This window comes from Globicephala melas, chromosome 7, assembly GCF_963455315.2.
Source record: "Globicephala melas chromosome 7, mGloMel1.2, whole genome shotgun sequence".
NCBI lineage: Eukaryota > Metazoa > Chordata > Mammalia > Artiodactyla > Delphinidae > Globicephala > Globicephala melas.
The window spans coordinates 38,578,838-38,597,094 of NC_083320.1; the positions used below are offsets into that span (position 1 = coordinate 38,578,838).

At 39.2% G+C, this 18,257-nt stretch overlaps 1 protein-coding gene across 7 annotated transcripts in view; it reads left to right on the forward strand.

Annotated features, from left to right (window-relative positions):
* Positions 1-18,257, forward strand: part of HECW2 (HECT, C2 and WW domain containing E3 ubiquitin protein ligase 2) — a 417,892-nt gene that overhangs the window by 166,156 nt on the left and 233,479 nt on the right. For all 7 annotated transcript variants that reach the window (XM_060302114.1, XM_060302116.1, XM_060302118.1 and 4 more), the window contains exon 2: positions 1,409-1,735. In XM_060302114.1, coding sequence (XP_060158097.1) covers positions 1,444-1,735 — 292 coding nt within the window. In that variant the 5' untranslated portion in view covers positions 1,409-1,443. The remainder of the gene's footprint in view (positions 1-1,408; positions 1,736-18,257) is intronic.

Here is an 18,257-nt window from a genome sequence, read left to right on the forward strand (position 1 = left end):
CTGTATCATATGGTGGTTGGTTCTATTTTTAGTTTTTTACGGAACCTCCATACTGTTTTCCATAGTGGCTGTACCTATTTACATTCCCACCAACAGTGCAGGAGGGTTTTCCTTTTCTCCACATCCTTGCCAACATTTGTTATCTGTTTTCTTTTTGATAAAAGCCATTCTGACAGGTGTGAGGCAGTACCTCATTGTGGTTTTGATTTGCGTTTCCCCGATGATTAGCGATGTTGAGCATTTTTTCATGTGCCTGTTGGTCATCTGTATGTTTTGTTTGGAAAAATGTCTGTTTAGGTCTTCTGCCCATATTTTAATTGGGTTGTTTGGTTTGTTTTGATACTGAGTTGTATGAGCTGTTTATATATTTTGGATATTAACCCCTTATCAGTCATATCATTTACAAATATTTTCTTCCATTCAGTAGGTTGTCTTTTTGTTTCATCAGTGATTTTCTTTGCTGTGCAAAAGCTTTTAAGTTTAGTTAGATCCCATTTGTTTAGTTTTGCTTTTGTTTCCTTTGCCTTAGGAGTCAGAACCAAAAAAATATTGCTACGATTTATGTCAAAGAGTTTTTGGTCTGTATTTTCTTCTCGGAGCTTTATTTCAAGTTTTTAAGCCATTTTCAGTTGATTTTTGTGCCTGGTGTAAGACAGTGGTCCAGTTTCATTCTTTTGCACATGGTTGCCCAATTTTTCCAATCACCTTTTATTGAAGAGTGTTCTTTCCCCAAGCTTACATTCTTGTGGGGGAAAGTACACAGTAACCAAATAAATAAGTGCATGGTACTATGTGGTGGTACATCAGATCAGAGTAATCGCTTTTGAGAAAAGTAAAGCCAGGAAGGAGGGATGGGAAATGCTTGGCTGTTGCAGGTTTACACAGGATGGCCAACTCTGTTTAAGTGAGGAGGTAACATTTGAGCAAGCTCCTGAAAAAGGGTTTAGTGAGTTTCATTCCTATGGGAAGGAAATAGAACTTGTCCTCAGTAGTATATTTCAACTCTGTTGAACATGTCTCAAAATTTTCTGTCTTGCTATTTTAAAATTTAATTGCATCAGCAAATGAATATGTGAAGGAGAGGAGGATGCCATTTCTGAAGGAGAAAGAATAGCCATAAAAGGGATGGTAGGGAAGTCTCCTTCTTAATTGCTCTGAGGAAGCTGTGCCCAGTGAAATTGAGGGCCACAGGTGTTTGATGGCCTTTGCCGTCTTGCGACCTCAGTCTATAGAAGTTGTTTCTGACAATCATCAGTTGACAGTAGAATAATAGGTTTTATTTTGACAGCAGAAGATTATTGCATGGTTAAGCTTTAACAAACACTCATAAAGTCTTTTTATCTGGGAAGCTTAAACTTAATTCCTTGCATTGTAGCACTAATGCTTTGTGCTTGTTTGTCTCTCACAGCTTCGTAGAAAGCCAACCTCAGAGAGGCAGACGGGATGGCTAGCTCAGCCCGGGAGCACCTGCTTTTTGTGAGGCGTCGAAATCCCCAGATGCGGTACACACTGAGTCCAGAGAACCTCCAGAGCCTGGCCGCCCAGAGCTCCATGCCCGAGAATATGACTCTACAGCGGGCCAACAGCGACACCGATCTGGTGACTTCTGAGAGCCGCTCCAGCCTGACTGCCAGCATGTATGAGTACACGCTGGGGCAAGCTCAGAACCTCATCATCTTCTGGGACATTAAAGAGGAGGTGGACCCCAGTGATTGGATTGGACTTTATCACATAGGTGAGTCAAATGAACTGGACTTGCTTGTGACTTGATCATACATTTCACTCTGACATTATATTATTCTGTGTTTTCTCCTGGGAAGAAATTCACACACATAATTTAAAGCAGCCAGATCCTAGGAACTTTTTCTTCTTCTTTGGGGCGGGGGCGGGGGCGGGGGCGGGGGACAGTCAACAATTATAAATACCTTTTGCTGATATGAATACTGTGGTTATATCTCTACCTTAATTAAATGTCAGAACCTGCAGTATTTTCTTTTTAAAACTTCACTTTGCCCTTGATCAATAACTGCATTTGGAAAGAGGTGGCTATTAACATTTACTAGTGTTTTTAAACCGATGAAAAGGATGTTTAGACTTAGATAACTGATATGAAAAAATGTGCTCTTTCAGAAGGTTGAATTACATTAAGAACAACTTGTAGTCTAAAGTATCTTTTTATTTCAAAATTCCTTGATGTGTCCTAGATCAATTAGGTAAAGAAAGTGTCATATTCTCCTAACAAATGACTTAGAAATAGGTTACTATTTGTTTTAACGAAAGTGTCCTAGCTCTGTTTAGCTGATTTGCATCTGTTATTCATAGGTGAGTGCACGATGAGTAGCACATTCCAGAAAATATAAGTATCTACTTTAATTGAAAGCAAAAATCAAAAAAAAAAAAGGGGGGCTTCCCTGGTGGCACAGTGGTTAAGAATCTGCCTGCTAATGCAGCGGAAACAGGTTCGATCCCTGGTCCGGGAAGATCCCACATGCCGTGGAGCAACTAAGCCCGTGCGTCACAACTACTGAGCCTGCGCTCCAGAGCTCGTTAGCCACAACTACTGAGCCCATGTGCTGCAACTACTAAAGCCCGTGTGCCTAGAGCCTGTGCTCCACAACAAGAGTTTATCTTATTCCCAAGTGACCAAAGTCACAAAATCTTGGTGTTCTTATATTTCACTTTCTAGAGAATAGGCCAGAGTCCTAAATCTGGAATTAGTCCAAAGATATAGCTAGGAAAATAGAATTAGGAAATAAATCTCTTTTGAAAAGTGCTATTCTTCTTTAGTTTATTTCAAGCTGTTTCTGTACCTTTCTTACGTATCCTCATTGTATTTTTGCTTCCCTATATGAAATGTGTTTCTTTTTTTCCCTTTTGGCTACTTTCAACATTTTTTTCTTTAGCTTGGTTTTCAGCAGTGTGTCTATTATGTACCTAGGTGTGATTTTCTTTTTATTTATCCTGGTTGTGATTCTTCGAGTTTTTTAAGTAAATGTTTTTAATGAAAACTGTGAAAATTTTGGCCATTATATTTTCAGATATTTTTTCTCTCTATTTTCACTTTCTTCTTGTTTTTCTGAGACTTCAGTTACACATTCGTTACATCATTTCATACTGTTCTACAAGATCCTGAGGCTCTGGTTAATTGTTCTTTAATCTCTTTGGTATTCAAATTCAACCATTTCTACTTACCTATCTTCAAGTTTACTAACTTTTTCTTTTTTTATCTTCATTCTCCTGTCAGGCCCATCCAATGGATTTTAAAATTTCAGTTATTTGACTTTTCATTGATAGAATATGGATTTCTCTTTTTATAGTTTTAATTACTCTTATGAGAGTCCCTATGTCTTAAGTCTGTCAGACCATATCTTTGTTCAGGTCTTTGAATTGATTTGAATACAGCTGCTTTAAATTCTCTGCTAAATCCAATATCTCTGGGGGTCATCTAAGGGTCCGTTTTTATTGTCTGTTTTTCTCTTGACCGTGAGTCCCATTTTCCTGTTTCTTTGTATATTCAGCAATTTTTTACTTTACACTGGACATTGAGGATTCTGTACTGTAGAAATCCTGAGTTCTGTGGCATACTTTTTATTTCAATGTTAATTTTTGTTCTAGTTGGCATATTTATTTCCTTGAGCTTTCTATGTATGAGGTAACACTTGGTTAGAATGGATCTATGGAAAGCCCAGTGTAGTTATGCAGCACTTCTAGCTTGATGGCATTCAGCCTTCACGTTTGGTCTCCTCTATGGACTTTGTTAGGGCTTGGTTTGGGGCTTTGTTAGAGTAGGTCTACTAGGCTTTACTCTAGGACTTTGTGCTTATTCCTAAGTAGTGGCATTTCTGATGTCTTAGCTGCATGCCTGGAATGTTAACCATTCTCTCTGGCTCAGCTGTAACTCCAGTGTTCTCCAGCACTGCTTGACTTCTTTAACTCCACTACACTCTCAGTCCTGTAGCAGCTGCTCTCTGGAAAGAAGCCTTTGTAGTCTTGCCCTGCACATGTGCAGCCCAGACCTTAGCCAAGGGCTTATGGGGGATCCCCATGTGGACTTCTGGCCTTCATCCCCCCACAGCTCTTTCCTTTCCAGTGCCTTGCCTGGAGATTCTAGTCACTTCAGTTGACCCAAACTCTGATTGATGCCTCCTTAGCCCATCAGAACTGCCAGGAAATTGTCCCCCAGCTGAGATCTGGGTGGTCGTGGAGTCAATTTATAAGTTTCCCTTCACTTTGGGATTTTAATCTATTGTGCAATGTCAGAAAACCACTGCCTTCTAGTTTTACAGTTGCTTCATTAGGAAGGCAAGTCTGGAACTAATTACTGCAACATGGCCTGAAGCAGAAATTTCTCCCCTGCTTTTGATTTAGGGTAGACAGTAAGAGGTTCCACTTAATTTCTGCATCTAGCCATTTCCAGAGAACTCTGAATAAATAATAAATGATAGTTTGAGTCCCATAGGTTTGTCTCCTTCTTAGTGTATTTTCTAATAGTTTTAGATCCCTAGCATGGAAAAGGTGTGAGGAATTGGCACCCTCAGACCTCTTAAGGGGATGGGATGAACACAGAGACTAGAATTCAGAAATGAAAGTATCACGTAGGTGGAATGAGGTATGTGGTATTTTCAGGCATGCTGTTGGTTTTAACAGGTCTTCCACAGTTAATGGCTTTAAAAGGCACAGGTCCTAACATCTAGAACATTAAGGATGGCTCATTTATGTAGTTGCAGCACCACAGCTGTGTTTAAAAGAAAGATTGGCTCTCTGGGACCTCAAAGTGAGTGACAGGGACCTTGGTTTAAGCAGAGATATCCATTTCTTTCCTGGGGCTAGGATGGACTGTTCTGACCTCTGGACTGGAGACAGCCTCACTTCTGTGGGGACTTTGCCATCCCATGCAGTGAGGGACGGGTGACAGCACTGTGGTCTTTAGCTGGCAGCCATCTCCTGATCCCTTCTTCTTTATGGGGTCAGGGAGTGGGCAGCAAGCCCTTGATCTCAGGGCAGGCAGGCCCTCTCCAGACTCAGGAAGGGTCTAAACTGATGTGGTAGTCCAACTAGTGAGTAGTCAGGGAGTACACATGTGACCCAGTTCTGGCCAGTGATATGTAAGGGAAAGACTTTGGGGAAACTTCCTTTTCTAATGAAAAACCAGAGCCTCATGAAGAGAGTCTTTAAACCTCCCTTTCTCTTGTACTTGGGACTCTGGTGAAAGGATGTGATATCTTGAGTTGTGGCATCCATGTAGCAACCATAAGTTATCAATCAAGAAAATTAAAAGCCAAGAATTACAGAGAAGAAAGAGCTTGGACTGGAACTCCAAAGTTCTTGCTATGCATGAAAAAAAAAATCTTCACATCTGTTTAAGTCATCATTAGTGAGGCTTTCTTGTACCAGCAGTTATTCCTAACTGAGTCATTGGGGTGGCTGTTATGATGAGAAAGGGGAAAGGAGGAACACAACTGCTTTTAAAGGCAGGATGAAGAGTGAGTGGGCTACTTCCATAGTTACTGCTTCAGGGTGAGGGCTTGGGCTGCTTTAATATAGGTAAAAACCACTCAGTTGTTTTTAAAAGAAGTAACAAAAAATTGACATAAAAAATTTGAACACTGTAACTCCAAGCCATGCAGAAATTTACAAGAGTTTAATGAATCAATGACATGATGGGAAGAATCTTTCAAATGAGCAGTTAGTAATTTGAAAACGTACAAAACAATTTTCTTGGGCCCTATGAAGGGAAGGTAGGTGAGATGATGCATTTAGAGAAGACCTGAAAGAAAAGAGGAAATGCAGGGCTAAGATGGGGAAAAGAATGTTGGGGTCCAAGTTACGTCCTAAATTTAAGGCTGTTATGACTAAAGAGGAATATGCATAATAAGTTCTCTCTCAGGCTCTGTGAAATAGGTTTCATAGAAGCACATATAGCGGGAATAGCTTCAGGTTTCTATATCTCTTAGTAGGAAGCAGCCACTCCTCTTCAGCTGTGTCCTGAGAAGCTGGACTGTTTCCTAGCAATGTCTAGTTTTATTTGTGGAACTGAGAGATGGTCTCTATAGAAATAAGTCCCAAAGGGGAAGGATTTGGGTGGAACATAGGCCTGGAGAGGTGTGGCTTATTGGCACACTCCTCATTTTGATGTATTTCTCTTGGCTTACATTTTCTTCCTACTTAGAAGTGTGATTTGTTTTTGTTTTGCTAACTGCTAATAACGTTTTGCACTGTACAGCTTGTTCCAGATGACTTTTAGCACTACTAATCTGGAGGGAAAACATATCCTTCTGGATCAGAAACATACATCTTTCTTTAGGCAGTTTAGCAATGTAGAGATCCTATTGGGAATATAAAGAAAAAAAGTTTGAAAATATCAGAACACCATTTGGGGAAACTTTGAGTGTGAACATGGTTCTTAAAGCAGAAGCTAATTATATTTTCTCCTTCCAGAAAGTCTCATATACACCCTGAGATTTCCAGAGATGATCACAATGTACCTATAGCCCCAAATCTCCAAATTACAACAATTAATGCCTTGCAGATGGTTTCCAGAAATCACTAGGTTTATAATTTAGTGTTGGTATCTAAAATTAGAATCGACCCCTCACAAATTTAATAGTGCTACTCATTGCCTCCTCCTAAGCTGTGTAAATAAAAAGAACCAAATGCTTATCTTGTGCAAGAACCCTTAGGGTACTCAACACAAACAGCTTTCCACGAAAAATCAAGTGGACACTTTTTAAAGTGGAGGCAGAAAATATTAAATTTGTTTCAGGCTCACTATCTAATTCCCCTTAACCTTTAATCTTGTGCTCATTTTTCTGGCTCTTCAAAAGAGAAACACTTCAAGGAGCTTAATTTGCCATTTCTTATGTGCAGGCAACTTCAGGTACCTGAACAGAACTGGGAAAATGCACATTATGAAAATTAGAAGTTTACACTGTGCTGTACACCTGTGCTTCTCACAGTGCTGGTCTCTGAACTGTTTGTTACTGATCTGTAACTCGATAAGAAACATTCTCCAGAATGTAAATCAGTGTAACAGCTTCCTTCATTGAGAAAATCTTGCTATTAAAAGATCATCTAAACTAAATAAAGTGCCTATTGATGTAGGTATTTCATATTTTGGATCAAGGTTCTTATCTTGTCATCGACCGGTAACAGATAAATAATTTATCAGCATTGTCTGGACCGTCCTTTGAGTATACCTCTCAGTCCTGTGCATTGATTGTGTCTTCAAAGATAGATGGCAGAACAATTGCACTTTGACCCTGTCTTAAAAAAATCCTGGCTTATGTATTATGACATTTTTCATACTTCTTTGCATTTGGATGGTAAAATGAAGTTGCAGTAGTTATCCAAGGCATTGGGATCATGTATTTTTGAGCTCCAAATTTAAGCTGATGTTTTATAGATTAAAAACTGAGGTCCAGAATGGTGATACCATTCAGTTACTTGGAGTCAGTCAAGGCTGGGACTTAAGAGTCCTGTGTCCCAGTCTTCATGTTTTCCCCTCTGTGTTGAAAAATACAGTCCAGTGGTTTTCAACCTTTAGTTATTTTCTCAGCACTTTCTTGGTTTTTGCAATATTGGGATTATCACTTGTGCTATTAATCTTTTTCTTTAAACCATCTGATTAAAAGAAAGCAAACTGGTTATGTACCCTGACCTTGTTCTAAGCAGTAAGGTCTGGGAAAGGCTTGCTGTGTTAGCTATGTTTCTTCCTAACATACATTAACAGTTAGTAATAACTGTGTCTATGGGCCACCCAGGATGGGCCACGCAGCACACTTTGAGAAATTCTGAGGTTATCAGTGATTAAGAGGACAGGCTCTAGAGTCAGACAGACTAGTAAATTCAGATCTACTTACTAGCTTGGGAGAATTATGTAATCTTTTTAAACCTCAGGTTTCTCATCTTAAAAAAAAAAAAAAAGACTAAGGAAAGTGCCAGTATCATGAGAATTAAATGAGATAATGCACGCAGTGCTCTTAGCAAGGTACCTGGGCTCATTGTAAGGGCCTGCTGATTGTAAACTGTCATCCTTACGTTGGCTACTGTAAATAATAATGAAATCCTCTCCTTGGTAGTCTAAAGCAGCAGCACGAATTTACCCACTGAGTGAGTCCATAAGAAGGGATTTCCAGATTAAAGTGGCATCCTGGCTTACTTCTGCTTACAGAAAACAAAATCCATTCTTTGGAAATTGAGCTCTAGGAATTATACAAAGCACTTAAAATATGAATGCTAAATAATGCAGTGTTCTAAGATGAGTATTATGTAGGTTCTAAACCAGTGTGCTTTCCAAGGTGATAGGAAAGCTGCCATTTAATCTGAAATTCAGTCAAATGGAACAAATAATTTATGTGTTAGGTACTTAGTTTCCAGAACAGCTGTCAAAAACAGTTAAGAGTATTTGTTCTTAAACTCTTTTTGGGGGTATTTTTACATGATTACTGCCAAAGAAGTGTTGTTTTAGCTCATGGCTTTAAATTAAAAAAAAAATTATCTTAGAAAATAGTAGCTTTGGAAATGAAATTATTTTTTGGAACAACTTAACTCTAAATTACTTTTTGTTACCTTGTTGTGTTAGGATAGGTCAGATTATGCTACAGTAATTAACTACTCCTGAGTCCTTAGTGGCTTAACAGACAAAAGATGATTTATTACTAATGCTGTGTATCCAACATGGGGGCTTGCTTTGTACTGTCTTTTAGGGACTCAGGCTTACCACCTCTTGATTTTTGCCATACTGGATTATTAAAGTCTCAACCATCTTGTCATTACACCATCTGGAACATAGGGCCTCTTTGGGCAGGTGTCGAGGGAAGAGAGAGCTGGAGACTTTTATACCAGCTCTTAAATGCTTTGTCCCCAAAGTGGCACATTTCATTTCTGCTCAGAGTCCGTCGTTCAGCACTAGTCTCGTGATCTGCCTAACTGCATGGGGACTGGGAAATGGGGAGAAGCCCTTGGCTATTTGGTGAGAGTCGGTATCTCTGCCATAGTAGATGTGTCTTGCTAACAACGTCTGGTCTTCCATAGTCGCTGCAAGAATAGATGCTGGAGGTTAGAAAGTGTCATACTTTGGGATATACTTTGCAAGGTGTTCAGAAGACTGAATGAGAGGACACATCTAGGGCAGGACCAAGGATAATACCCAACATTATGGATGCACAATAGCAGTTACTGGAATCTGAATTCACAGCATTGCATTGGTGTCTCAGATGATCGTGGATCTTCCTTTATTACGCATGCTGAAGATTTGGTTCACAGAGGAGTCCATGAGTTCAAAATGGTAGTGGAACACTTCCCTGGACATGACGTAGGTTTCAAAAAATTGTATAGCTCAGTGTACTGAAGACACTTTAGTATATTTTATCCCCTAACATACTGGTTGAAAGCAATACTTGAAATAGGTATTCTTCTCTCCATAGAGTGACATGGTTTTTATTTTCTAGCCAGTTATTCTCTAAATACTACTTGATTTTTTCCCCCATGCTGATTTGTGTCACTTTTCCCTAAAGGAGGCTTATGTAGGTGCCATAATTATTAAATGTTAAATAATTGTAAATATTTTGTGAAAATACCATGGCCTGAGGTTTACAAATGTTTCATTCTGATATAACCCATTACTGAGTACAAAATAATCCTTACCACACATGCTAATTTTGTAATGTTTGTTTTAATTGGCTTTTCATACTTTCCTAAGGACTAAATAGTGGGCACATCAATAAAGAAAGAACATTTATAATGCCATCTTTTTATCCTGATATCTCTCTTAAAGTCAGTTTGTCTGTCATCAGTTGTCCTATCAGCTTCCTTTTGGTTAGTTTTTGCTTGATGTATGTTTTCCCACCAATTCACTTTCAGCCATTCTTTGACTGCTTCAGATATACCTGCTGTAAATCATCTATAGCTTCATGATTTTTATCCAGTCTGTGTGACCATCTTTTAAAATTGGTGCATTTAGTGTTTTTACATTTGGTATTATTTTTTCATATATTTGAATTTATTTCTACATCTTATTTTGTTTTCTATATATTGCCTGCTTTTTCATAGGTATTTTTTTCTTCTACTCTTATGCCTTCAGTTGAAATGATGAGTTTCCTTAACTCATCCCTACCTTCCGCTTTCTTCTTCAATCTGTTTGCTTGGCAGTTGAACATTCTAGTTCTAGTCTGTTAGTGGTCACCCTAAAATACAGGTCATGTATAATTAACAAAGGTTTTAATGAACCAATATATTTAAGCACCTCTCAAACTGTACAAGGATCTTAGGAGAGATTCACTACAATCACTTCCTTCCCCATCTTCTTTTTTATTGTTGACATTTAATTCCATTCTGTTTTAAACCCTTTCTTCCATATTGTCTTTATTATTATTGTGTTTTTTTCATAGACAGGAATTGTTCTGGTTATATATTTTGCATAACAAACCACCACAAAACTTAGTGGCTTAAAGCAACAATTTATTGAGTGAGTAAATAATTTAAGGATGAAAAGAAAAGACATCTGAATCAGCAAAAGTAGAGTACATGGGGTTTGACTTTCTTGCAACACACACACACACACACACACACACACACACACACACACACACACACACACACACACACACACCACCCCCGAAGTTGCATTCTAAAATAAATGGAAGCAAGTAGGAGGAGTTTAAATTTTAACTTCAAACCCTTGTTGATTTACCAAATCAAATCATTCTTTTTTCTGGTTAATGTAGGTAATGATAAAAGATGTCAGGTATGTCTGAAATCTTCTCTTCATTTTCTCCAGTGAGTTTTCCCCTTTATGGGCTCTCACACAATCTCTATTTCATTTTGTACCATTTGTTTGTATCTTTAGTTTAAACCAGGCTTATCCTGGCAGTCTTTGAGGTATAGAGCTGTGATAACTATCAAAGTCATTATATTAATTTCTGTCAGTTGTTTCCTACAATCTGAATGACATTGTTGGATTTTTGAATAACTACAGACTCACTTCACTTCATATGGACTTCAGAGAAACTGTATAGAACAACTCATCTTCAGTCTGCTTTAAGTTGTGAGTGCCAGAGTGTTGTAACACAGTTTTAATGGTGACATTAAGGAATTCTTCCTCTGAGTTCTTGTAGTTCGACCTTCTGTGTGTATTTTTTATTTCAACTGTGAATTGCAAACTCTCAATGTATGCATGCTCATTGAGAAAAACTGATTTGTATTTTTTATTTCAGTTATGAATTGCAAACTCCTAGTGTTTATCTACTCATTGAGAAAACCTGATTTTTTCTTTTCTTACATCAAAATTTATAAAACAACAAGTAAATATGATAGATGGTCATATTTGCTCAATTTACTGTAGTTCATAAAATCATTATGAGAACCACACTAATACCTTAATTACAAACAAACTTGAACTGGGTTAAGTCTCGTGGATCCATCAACTCAGCATCAGGAATAGTGTGGATAAGAGGATGGTTTTGGAATTGGGGTGTGAGACAGACATGGATTTAGATTCTGACTCTGTCACTTAGTTGGCGCTTGGGAGTTTTTTAACCATTCTGAGCCTCCGTTTCTTCATATACAAAGTGGGAACAATACCAACTTTACACAATTGCGAGGAAGATGGAACAAGCTAACACTTGTGATATGTATACAAGGGGAATTGTTTCGTAGGAGGTAGCTGCCACATCAACTTCAAACATTTCTTGAGAGCCTCCTATTTGTCTGCCACTAGGCAATAGGATACAACATGGATCAGCTCAGAGTTCAGTGGGGTGCATGATGCAGTGTGTTCAGAACAACGTTACAGAGGCCATGAGAGCATGGTGGGGGAACAGTTTAATGCTTGAGGTGGATTCGGGAATGGGAAGGGTATAGAACGGGCTTCACCAAGAAGGTCAAAGAGTCATTCTATGAGGCGGGAATTGCACGTGCAGATGCAGTCTTTCCCATGAAGGGCTTCATGTGCAATGTTTGAAGGTTGCGCCTCTGTCCCCATCCCCTTTCTTCCTGGCTGACTTCTGTGTATCCTTTTAGACAGGATTCAGAAGCCACCCACTCTGTCATGCACCCCGCCATCTGTTTCAAGCAATCAGTCCGTTTTCCTGCTCCCTTAGAAACTTTTTCACATCACTGTTTCAGTGCTGATTGCACTGTGTTGTAATTTATCTTCTTCCACATTTGTCTCTTCAGTTGCACTCTTAACTCTTTAACTGTGTCCTGTTCATGCAGTGTCCTGAGCAGCTTTCAGTGCCGCATTATTCATGCAGATCAATCAATTTCATTAAAGAATAGGCTTTAGGCTAGAGCAGTTATGACACAAAAGTAAATACTTTTTTATTGAAGATTATTTCATGTTATGTTTCTTCTTTTTTTATTGAAGTATAGTTGATGTTAATATTATATAAATTACAGTTGTACAATATAGTGATTCACAATTTTTAAAGGTTATACTCCATTTATAGTTATTATAAAATATTGGCTATAATTCCTGAGCTGTACAATATATCCTTGTAGCTTATTTAATACATAATAGTTTGTACCTCTGAATTCTCTATCCCTATATTGCCCCTCCCCCCCTTCGTTCTCCCCGCTGGTAACCACTAATTTCTTCTCTATATGTGTGAGTCTGCTTCTTTTTTATTATATTCACTAGTTTGTTGTATTTTTTGGACTCTACATATAAGTGCTATCATACAGTATTTTTCTTTCTCTGTCTGACTTATTTCACTTAGCATAATATCCTCCAAGTCCATTGATTTTGTTACAAATGGCAAATTTTCATTCTTTTTTATGGCTGAGTAGTATTCCATTGTGTGTGTGTGCACGTGTGCGCACACACACAAACACACATCTTCTTTATCCAGTCATCTGTTGATGGACATTTAGGTTGCTTCCATATCTTGGCAATTGTAAATAATGCTGCTGTGAACATTAGGGTGCATGTATCTTTTAGAATTAGTGTTTATATACCCAGGAGTGGGACTGCTGGATCATAGGTTAGTTCTATTTTTAGTTTTTTGAGGACCCTCCTTACTGTTTTCCATAGTGGCTGCACCAGTTTACATTCGTACCAACAGTGTAGGAGGGTTCCCTTTTCTCTACATCCTCACCAGCATTTGTTATTGTGTTCTTTTTTTTCATGTCCATATATTTTTTTAATTGGGGTATAGTTGTTTTACAATGTTGTGTTAGTTTCTACTGTACAGCTAAGTGAAGTAGAGTTCCCTGTGCTATACAGCAGGTTCTTATTAGTTATCTATTTTATACATATTAGTATATATATGTCAATCCCAATCTTCCAATTCATCCCATTCCCCCACCCCCATTGGGTTCTTTTTGTTGATAGCCATTCTAACAAATGAGGTGTGTGAAGTGATATCTCATTATGGTTTTGATTTGCATTTCTCTGATGACAGTGATGTTGAGCATCTTTTCATGTGCCTGTTGGCCATCTATGTAGTTTTCTCTTAATGATTTTATTCAAAAGATTATTTTTGGTATTCATTCATTCATTTGTTCATGCAACAATATTAGGAGTTTACCCTGTACCAGGCATCTGAAAGAATTTAAAAAATATCTATATTTAATAAAGTACTGTCATTCTAGGGTTTTTCCCAATTATTATACAATATGTTGGCCTTTAGATTCCTGTTTCCTTAGGCCATGGATTCTATCTTTTTGTGTGTGTGTGTGTGTGTGTGTGTGTGTGTGTGTGTGGTACGTGAGCCTCTCACTGTTGTGGCCTCTCCCGTTGCGGAGCACAGGCTCCGGATGCACAGGCTCAGTGGCCATGGCTCACGGGCCCAGCCGCTCCGCGGCATGCGGGATCTTCCTGGGTCGGGCACGAACCCGTGTCCCCTGCATTGGCAGGCGGACTCTCAACCACTGCACCACCAGGGAAGCCCCATGGATTCTATCTTTAATATAGAAAGCATGGACTTCCCTGGTGGCACAGTGGTTAAGAATCTGCCTGCCAATACAGGGGACACAGGTTCGAGCCCTGGTCCAGGAAGATCTCACATGCCATAGAGCAAGTAAGCCCGTATGCCACAACTACTGAGCCTGCGCTCTAGAGCCTGAGCTCTGCAACTACTGAGCCCATGAGCCACAACTGAGTCCGTGAGCCACAACTACTGAGCCCATGAGCCACAACTACTGAACCCGTGAGCCACAACTACTGAAGCCCACACGCCTAGAGCCTCTGCTCCGCAGCAAGAGAAGCCACTGCAATGAGAAGCCCATGCACTGTAACCAAGAGTAGCCCCCACTCGCCACGCGCAGCGATGAAGACCCAAAGCAGCCAAATTTAAAAAAAGAAAAAAATATATAGAAAGCACTGTATGTTTAAATAGAAATAAATTTGCTCCCTGAACTCACTGTTACTACTTTAAACGCTCACTTTTTTGGCCTTTCTTGGTCTCTTGTTTTCAAAAATATGCATCTGCTACTCTAAGCACTCTTGGATGTTTTCCCGAAGGCTGTGAGTTTGACATGGAGAATATCTGTATTGTTTTTGTCATTCAGAAATATATAACTATTACACTTCTAGTATGAACAAGTGCTATTATGTGATTATTGATGGATCAAGGAATGATCATCCTTTTACTCTACAAAAATAAGAACAGTTTTTTAGACTATAGTTATAGCATTAAGGTGTAATATAGAAGCAAATATGTTACTGAAAGACTAACCTAAAAAAATCTTGAAACTCCCAACTGCGAATTTACATTACTAATAGGATTCTAAATATTTAGTGCGTATCTTTTTAAAGCATCCAAATAGATTTTTTTCTTCAAGTGTAAGTCTGTGGCATATTTTTGACATGATAAAACATTTCATGGGAAAAGGGGAGCCTGAAGAATTCAGTGAACATCTGGAGGAGGTTAAATTCTTAGTTTGGGGCTGTGTAACAGCCATTTTTTTCTCTGTTCACTTTAACTGCCAAAACCTGTCATTCTGGGGGCTTCCCTGGTGGTGCAGTGGTTGAGAATCTGCCTGCCAATGCAGGGGACACGGGTTCGAGCCCTGGTCTGGGAAGATCCCACATGCCGCGGAGCAACTAGGCCTGTGAGCCACAACTACTGAGCCTGCGTGTCTGGAGCCTGTGCTCTGCAACAAGAGAGGCCGCAATAGTGAGAGGCCCGCGCACGGCGATGAAGAGTGGCCCCCGCTCGCCGCAACTAGAGAAAGCCCTCGCACAGAAACGAAGACCCAACACAGCCATAAATAAAAACCAAAACAAAACAAAACAAAACCCTGTCATTCCTGAGCCATTTCAAAGGGATAAACAAGGTGAACTGTGCTTTGCACATGGCCCACTGTAACTGCTGATTTAAGCAAGGTTATAGGTCAGCATATGTCAGCTAACTTAGAGTTTTGTGGCCCATCATGTGATTCATTTGCCTGAATGGAGTGCTACGCAACTAACAAAATTTCTTTTAGAAATTATTATTATTACTTGTTGGTCTTTCTAACTACGGCAATAATGCTAAGTTAAGCAGCCACATTATCATCTTCACATTGTGTGGGTGCTAATGACAGAACCCCAGAATTCCTCATTCTAAGTAAGTTTCACTCAAATGTGAGGAAACCTCGTTACTTATTTAAGGAAATGCTGGTAGTGAAGTACTGTGGGTTTTTTTTGTCATTTGGAATCATTAAAATATATTATTCATCTATTGAAGTTTATTTTGAAAGATAGTGTCGTAGAGGTTTTAGATTTAGAAAAGAAATTAGTGATCATTTACTTCACTGACCTCATTTTACAAATGAGAGGCTGAGGGCCCAGATGGATTAAGTAATGTACCCGTGGTTACTCAGTGAAATAGTCAGAAAAAATAGTGTCTATAGGAATTTCCTCCACAGTGGAGTTGCTTTTTAAAGGAAGTTAGGTGCTAAAGTCAATTCCTGCAGGTGATTTTTGAGTGTAGGCGAAATTACCCTTGAAAAAAGAAGGCAATGCAACTTAACAATGAGTTGAGTGCAGCTATAGCTTTTCCTCCAGTATTGGAACAGACTCCTGTCTTAGCTTGAGTGCCAGAGAAGAAGTTGGCTTGTGTTGAGGGGCTGTTTTTATATCAAAAAACCTATCATTTGAAACTAAAATTCCACTCAGCCTGGTGGGATGCTTGGAAGAACTGCACATTTCATGCTCCCCCAGGGGCGTGCGCTCAGGGTCTGGCGTGGTTCCCACTGTTCTTAGATTGTTCTCTTTCTCAGTCTTTCTGCTTGTCCCGAGTAAGCCTTTCGGTTACACCGGAGTTTGTTAAATGGGTATTTGCTGTGCCTCCTTTGAAAATCAATTCATCTTTGAAGATTCTGTAGTGTATGCTGAGTTAGTTCCTTTAAAGTAAGCTCATAGAAATTTATTTTATAAATCATTTTTTACTAGTTTTGATACCACTGTCTAAAATACCCCCCAACCCAATACTTATTGTCACTTTGAGCAATACTTCAGTGAAAGAGTTCCATTTATTTATTTGCATTTTCCCCAATATTTTTATTAGAAAAATATCAAAAATATAGAAAATTTTGAAAGAATTGTACAGTGAACACACACATATACACATTACCTATATTATACAATGAACATCTTGTTATATTTATTTCATCACATATCTATCCATTGATCAATCTATCTTATTTTTGGATGCATTTCAAAGTAAATTGCAAACATCAGTGTACACTTCACCACTAAACACTACAGTATGCATTTTTACCTAGAGTTTAACATTTGTTTATGGTTCTTGAAAGAGTTCCATTTAAACCATCACATTTTTTCTGGTGACTTCTTATCAGATACACAGAGATATATATTGTTCTGTTACTTCTTGTGCTTCCTTTGCAGTGGAGCACCCCATTCCTTCGGATTTTAAATCCACAGGGCCAAGTGTATATACAAGCTCTGGGCATAAGAAAGGCTGAGAGGATCTAATATGATTGCTTAGATCCTATTAAATTCCTTTGCCATAAAATTTCAAGCCTACCCATCTTTCTCTAAACTGTAACTGATGTAATTTACTGTTTTCTAAAGGCAGACGTGACCAGCACCCAAAAGTGTCCATGAGCTGAAATATTTCAACAGAATTTCTTTAATATCTCTATTAAGAAAAGGATAAGGGGCTTCCCTGATGGCGCAGTGGTTGAGAGTCTGCCTGCCAATGCAGGGGACACGGGTTCGTGCCCCGGTCCGGGAAGATCCCACATGCCGCGGAGCGGCTAGGCTCGTGAACCATGGCTGCTGAGCCTGCACGTCCGGAGCCTGTGCTCCGCAACGGGAGAGACCACAACAATGAGAGGCCCGCGTACCGCAAAAAAAAAAAAAAAAAGAAAAGGATAGGAAGAAAAAATGACATATATAGAGAATTATTTATAAGCGTTTACAATAGAGTCTCTCTTCCCCTACTATTTACCAAAACTGTGCACTTCAAGTCGACAATACTCTTAAAAGTCAGACACTAGGCCTTTCTTTGGTCCACACCCTCTGCCTTAACGTGCTGTCCACTGCCCCCAGTTTTTGAGGCTGTTTCTTCATTGGATGTGACACTGTCCCATCTCCCCCAGTTTTCTGGCCATTCATTCTTTTCCTCTTTGCTGAAACTCCCCCCCTTTTCACCCTTATCCTCTAAGTATTCTTCAGGCTTCATTATGAACTCTCTTCTTTTTAACCTCTCGCCTTGAACAATTTCATTCACTGCCAGTCTAAGCAGAAAGCTTATTTTCATCAAGGGTGACTGGAGCCATCTCTTCCTGGCTCATGTAAGTAGCATGAAGGCAGCTGTGCAATAAGAGCATTTATACCACAAAAAGGGGCAAACATTACAAATCAGGGCTTCCTCCCACTCACCCAGAGCTGGTTTACCAGCACACCACTAACTAGCCCCAACCTCTGCTGAAAGTTCCCGAGATCATGTCTCTCTGAAGATCGTACGCATTTCTCAAACTCAGCCTGTTCAAAACAAATTGACTGACATGCCACACCAGTTCTTCTTCATTTCCCTGTTTTAGTTAGTGGAAATGCTTTTTTTATTTTTAGTTTGTCAGGCTTGACAACCTTGCCCAAGGTGTTGACTTCTACCCCTTCCCTCAACCTGCACATCTGATCTGCTACTCAGCGATGTAAGTTTTAAGTTAGCAGTGATTCTTGGCACTGTCACCTCTTGATTCTCATTTTGTTTAGGTCTTTTTTATTAGCTACAGAAGTAATGTCGTCAGTCTAACATGCTCTAGTCCGGTCCATGTTCCACAGTATTGCCAAACATTTAATAAGTGTA